Source organism: Neltuma alba, unplaced genomic scaffold, assembly GCF_004799145.2.
Source record: "Neltuma alba isolate B1F8T4 unplaced genomic scaffold, ASM479914v2 tig00013288_pilon, whole genome shotgun sequence".
NCBI lineage: Eukaryota > Viridiplantae > Streptophyta > Magnoliopsida > Fabales > Fabaceae > Neltuma > Neltuma alba.
Genome location: NW_021637574.1, coordinates 33,490 through 40,106, shown reverse-complemented (window position 1 = coordinate 40,106; position 6,617 = coordinate 33,490). Strand labels below are relative to the sequence as shown.

The 6,617-nt window shown below is 28.9% G+C and overlaps 1 protein-coding gene across 1 annotated transcript; it reads right to left on the bottom strand.

The window, feature by feature from the left end:
• Nucleotides 1-411: 411 nt before the first annotated feature.
• On the bottom strand, nucleotides 412-6,551 carry LOC114736046 (uncharacterized). Its single transcript, XM_028923825.1, has 4 exons — nucleotides 6,384-6,551; nucleotides 5,318-5,812; nucleotides 2,615-2,635; nucleotides 412-591 (listed from the first exon to the last, which is right to left on the bottom strand). The coding sequence occupies exons 1-4, from the start codon at nucleotides 6,549-6,551 to the stop codon at nucleotides 412-414; spliced, it is 864 nt and encodes a 287-aa protein (XP_028779658.1).
• Nucleotides 6,552-6,617: the final 66 nt, after the last annotated feature.

Here is a 6,617-nt window from a genome sequence, read left to right as displayed (position 1 = left end):
TGTTTCCAATGAGAAGATACCCATACTTAGCCCCAAAAAAAAAAAGACATAACACTCACCCTAATTCCTAATATAAAGGCTATTTAATTAATTTAGATAGATTGAGAAAATAAAATAAATGTGTTAATTTGAATAAATATGATTTAATCTCTCTAAAATATCTTTATATAATATTGTATTATACATAAGTTTATAAATCATGCAAGTTAATTTAAGAAAACATAATAAATATAGGAGATAATAGAATGAATTGAAATCTTATATGTTTAACTAAACCCATCTTTTAATTATCTCTTATATCAGGAATTGACTTAATATTATGCCTAAAATAAGGAAGTTATATGACGTATCAAACATACTGAATTAACTTTGGATGATCCTAGCTAGCTCTTTAGATCATCGTTACATCTTCTATCTGAAAGGCGTTCTGCAGAGTTCGTTCTTCTTCTGCTTATTGTTTTGTTTTGGTTTTTCAGCAAGTGTCGTGTGTGGAGTCTGTTGGTTTTGCTTGGTGGTTTCTTCTTCATCAGTTTCCAATTGAAACTTCCATCGCGTGCCCCTAATCACTTTCAGTATTGCAAGAATCATTTTCTATTTTCACAAGTCTGAAATAATAATAGGCATATTGATGCTTCTAAGTTGCAGGACAAAATGCATTCTCAGTTGAAATATAGACACAGAAGAATGGTTCCAAGTTAAGGTTTGCTCGTTTGCTCTGTTTCTCTTTTCTTCTGTTAGTGTGCTTTATTTTGTACGTTTTGGTTTTTGGTTCCTGATGAAGATGGGTTGTATCTTGGATGCTTTGTCTACTTTGGCTCTTATGCATCCTCCTTTCCTCAAATGGGTTCTAGTCTTGGTCTTTTTTGAGGAGGTTTGTTATGTCACTTTTCATCATTTTGGATAATATATTTTGACTTAGTATTAAAAAAAACTCAACAAGAAAGAAATACATGTTCAAATCTCAAAAAGTGAACTTGTTAGGAGATGTCAAACCTCTTTGCGTTCTAAGTCTTGAAAACAATTACCCTTGATCAAATCAAAATCATCAACAAAAAGAAACTCCAGGCATTATCATATGGTCTATAGCCCAGCATTCTATTGGGCCCACATTTTCCCCGACATTGGGCCCAAATCGATAAAAATCCATTTGCATTTGCCAGTGGAATGTGCACGTAAAATGTAAATAACTAAAAAAAACATTGTTTAGAGTCATCAGCCAGCGAGCATTGCACCATTTAAATAAATAGGGATAATTAATTCGCAAGTCCTTATAGTTTCAACGAATTTTGAATTAGGTCCTTATAGTTTTTTTTCTTTTTATCAGATCCTTTATACTTTCACTTGTTTTTAATTAGGTCCTTGTATTTATTTTCTTTTTATCAAATCCTTATAAGTTCATTTTATTTTTAATTAAGTCCCTGAATTTTTTATTCTTTATTTTATAAATTCTAATAGTATTATTATATAAACATAAAATAGTATATATTATTTAATATTAGTTTATAAACAATAATATTCTAAAGATATTGAATTATTATAATGATTTTAAATTTTTCAGCAAAAAAATTAATTGTTCCTGAATTAATTAATTCTATTATTTTTTATTACATAATTATTAATTTAATTTACTTATTAATATTTTATATTTTATTATTAATCTATTTAATTAAGCTTATATTTAATTAATAAATAAAAATTAAAACTACATGGACCTGATTAAAAATTTAATGAAATTATAAGGACTTAATTAAAAGAAAAATAAATACAAGGACCTAATTAAAAAAGTAAAAGTATAAGGATCTAATAAAAAGAAAAAAAACTATAGGGACCTGATTCAAAATTGGTTGAAACTATAAGGACTTACGGATTAATTAACCCAAATAAATATTGTGTTAATATATTTGAACCACAACCTTACTTGTATAAAAACCTTCTTAGTAGTTACATTATTTTGTTATCTTATATGATTGATAAAATAACTTTCGTTCATCATAAATTATTTTAGATGACACACCTACATTATTTAACTCTATGAAACACTAACTTATTCATGGGGATTGCATATTTTTGTTTTCAAGGCCATGAAAACAAAATCTATTCAATTGTTTAATCAAGAAGTCGTTATTAATAATAAAAGAGATTTCCACTTATATCTCATGCCCTAAATAATTCAATCATGATGAAATAGGAGTTGAAGGAGATTTTGATGATTATTTTAAACTCAATTGCTTCTATCTTATTACTTCTTAATATAAAACTTGAAAGTATATTCAATATCAATTATCAAATGTCAAAATTTAATCACATGAATAATTGAATAAGTAAATTAAGAAAATAGCTACTCATTCACAAGCAAAAAAATTAACTACTAAATATAATTAAAGAATCTAGATAATTAAGTATGATCACACACTACAAAAAAACATGCTTTTATGATCACACACTCCAAAAAAACATGTTTTTAGCGACGGAATTTCTTATTTAGTGACGAAATTAGCGACAAATTAGCAACGGAAAATTCCGTTGCAAATTAGTGACGAAAAAATTTCGTCGCTAACCCGATTTTTTTTAAAAAAAAGTTTTTTAAATGTCACGTGGCACCTCTACTAATTGCCACGTCATCACTAGGGACCACCTCCATGTGTGCTGCCACCTCACATCTGCGTGCCACGTGTCACCACCATATAATTCCCTACTCAAAGTGACTTCTCCATGGCTTGAACCCAAAGACTTCCTCTGTGCAGGCGTGCAGCTTTACCAGTTGAACTGCAATGAATCTGTTAACTTATTATTAAAATTAAATATATAATATTATTCTACACAAACAATTATATATACATATATATTATTAAAAACTAAAAATATATTATATGATAATTTTAATCATAACTATTTTAATGAAAAATAATTTTTAAATATTTGTTTTACTATTTTTTTATAATGTTTTATTTTTTAAAAAAATATTTTAAATATAATTTTAATTTCTAACGACACTAATTTTGAATTTTAAATCATAAATAATTTTTTATAAATATTTTTAAAATTTATTTTTTAATTAACATTGATAAGATATACAATTTAATTGTATGTGTATTATATTACATTATATTATATCATTTATATGTATTTTATATATTTGAAGAAAATCATTTACAATTAGTCAAAAAATCTTGTTATTCAAAAAATAACTACTATAATAAAATCTAATAAATTATTCTATATAAAAGATTAAATGATTTGAATAGATTATGATAAACAGTATTCTCCTACTTGTATATATATCCTATGTAATTTATTTTCTTAAAATTCTTTATATGTACTATTTGTTTTTGTATTGAAGACCAAAATCAATCTATATCATGGGTATTAATTATATCATGATTAAATTTTATTGTTTAATGATTGAAATTCAAAATTCACATCAATATTAGTTTGCATTCATATAAATTCATTTTTTGGTTTTGAATTTCTATCATATATTATATATTTCAATATATTTTACATATGATAAAATTATTTCTTTCTTATATCAGTTTGTATAAGAAAGTTATTAATATTCTTATTATATTTTTTAATTATTATTAATAATCAAAAGGAATTTATTTTAACAAAATATAAACAAGTTTTCTAAGAAATTGTCTTTCTATTTTCAGTGTATACATAATGATGACATGAATGATGACAATATCTTCATTAACACCAACTCCATAAATATATCAATTTATTTTATAATTAAAAATGTTTTTAAATCATTATATTCTTAATCGATATTATATAAATGTTTGTAAGATTATAATTTAAAATAACAATATTTAAAATTAGTGACGGATTAGCGACGGAATAGAATTAGCGACGAAAATTTCTGACAGAAAAAATTCCGTCGCTAAATATTTATTGACGGATTTTCTGACGGATTAGCAACGGAAAAAAATTAGCGACTGAATTTCCTTCGCAATTACATCAGAAATTAGCGGTGGAATTTTTTTCCATCGTTAATTAGCTGTTTTTTGTAGTGACAACAACATGCTACACAAAATCTAGGAATTAAATGTTAATAACATCTTTTTTATACTTATAAAATAAACTAATCTTATGCAAATGTTACAAGTAACATTTTAACTGTGTGACACTGACAAGCAATCCCAAAATAATAATAAACGTTGTGTAGTCATTTTTTTATTTAAAAAAAAAGCACCAAGTATGCATTGTAATAATCTGTTTCATTATTAAAGTCATGAAAATACCAATAGGGTTTTAGTCTAGTAGAAGGGGTTAATCCCTCGTAACGTAATCAACTATAGTTGAAATTCCCCTCAAGAGAGATGTCCATATTTAGTGCTTAACATTATCTCAAATAGAATTGTGTACCAAAAAATAATCCTGAATATATATCCCCTTAGTGTCGCGGGGCAAATGTTCTAATATTTATGCCAGTAAGGCACTAACACCACAGATCACAACCCAAAGTTATAAAGAATGCATTTATTTAGTTATTAATGTATATATCGATATATCACTAATCAGTAATAATCTCTCCACAAACTCAAAATTATCCATTCTGCCTGTGCTTGTCTATAGCTTCTACTGCTAAAACACTAACATCCTCACTGGTCTATGTGTCAATCTTGACCCATACCCACACCAATTTCAGGGAAGGGAATAAAGAAGTGGAGGGAAGTGAACGGTAAGTAAACCGAAGGGATTCTTTTCCTCCAATTACACAAGTACTGATGAATGCATATAAGAGATATAGAGGAACGAACTAAGTTAGATAGATATTAATTTTAGTTTGGTGATTAGTGTCCTTGGCTCATTTCATCACTTTGCTATGCGCTAATGAATGATTCAGGCAACCTGGATAATACACACACTACCTCTAGTTCTAAATATGAAATCTAGATTTAGATTTAGTTTGGTGAATAGTGTAAATTGAATTATAAACTAAATTTTATATTTAGAACCGGAAGTAGTATGTATATATATAATATACTACTATAAATCATGCGCTTCATAAACTATGAATAGTTTGATGTTTCATCTTCAGTTTTGGTTAAAAGGTGGGGAAATTGCTATGAAGTTCTAAGTAAGAAACATAATTATTAAAAAGTTCTTATGACGTCAACAGACCAGTCTACAATAATAAGTTTAATTTCATAATAATAAATAGCAACTATTCACCTGCTATTAGAATTTATTAATAATTATTTTTTTCTTTGGAATTTCGTTATAATTCTTGCTAAGAGGTCATCCAAAGTCATCTCTTTTGTCACAGATGGTCGATGCGGAGCTTCACTTTCCCATCATAGCTGCCACCAACAAAGTCCAAGTGGTAAAGCACAGCCAAAATAGCGATATTGCAGAGTAAAACGAAGACAGGTCCGAAGATCCAAAGCAAGAGAGGCAGAGCCGAATAGAAAAGCCTATTGCCCACTGTGTTCAGCACAGTGCCCTTCTCCAACAGTTGAGTCAAGTATTGTGGGGTCACCACGGAGGCCGCAACGACGTCGTCTCCTGCCGGCGGCGGAGTGCATATGAGGGTGCTCAGTTGGCTGAAGGATCTGAGGGAGAGACAGTGGCAGAAGAAGCAGAATATGAAGAAGGCGAGGATAGTTACGTACTTAAGGGACACCAAGAACTCGCTGTAATCGCCTCCGTAGACGGCGTCGTTTAGAGGCTTCTTGACGCTGTAAATGCTGCTTATCACGGTCGCTAGACCTGCAGATAGGACGATGGAGGTGGTGGCCATAAGAGCGCACCCCATCATCAGATTCCGAAGGCACAGAACTGCCAATACGTTCTTCTTATCTAAATCCTGCTCACGCATCATTACCAAAATTATTCATTTATATTTATAAAAACACAAGTTTGATTTTTGTTAAAAAAATAATTGCCAATAAGTTAACTAATTTACATAGATTCTTTTCTTTAATTATATTATATTAATTTAATTAAAATCGGTGACACTATTGAAGCTCCAATCATTGTTTTGGGCACATTTTTACTCGGGCGCCTACAAGAACTCAATCTTTGTTTCACACATCAAGCTAATACAACCTCGAGTCCTTGATATAAAATTAGTTTGTAGTTCAAATTATATTAAAAATCAGAGGTAGTAATTAATTATTCTGACAGATAATAGTAGCCTAGAAATTAGTATACGATTGCTACAATACGTCATTTACTCAAACCTTTAAGAATAATTAGGCACAAAAAAAAACCTGAGAAGAACTAGAATTAGAAAACAAAAATGGCAATCAGTATGAATAAGCAGCAATACATATAAATGCCAAAGAAAGGTGCAATATATATAAGTAATATGTTATTTGGACTTATAATTAACTAAGTGGTTTTAAACTACGGAATAAAGAGATGATTGTGATTACCTTCAAGATGGAAGGAACCCAGATCCGTCGGATACGAGAATTGATTCCAAATGTGGTGATCAAAGGTTGTGTTCGAACCTTATGCCATAGCCAAACATAATAAGTAATTGTAATTACAAATCCTAAAGGCACCAGAATCTCATCCAGATAATACTTCTTCCACCCCATTCCTTCTTCTTAACTTCTTTTGCTTTGATTCTTCAAGAATTATGTTTCATCAGTTTTGGGACTCAG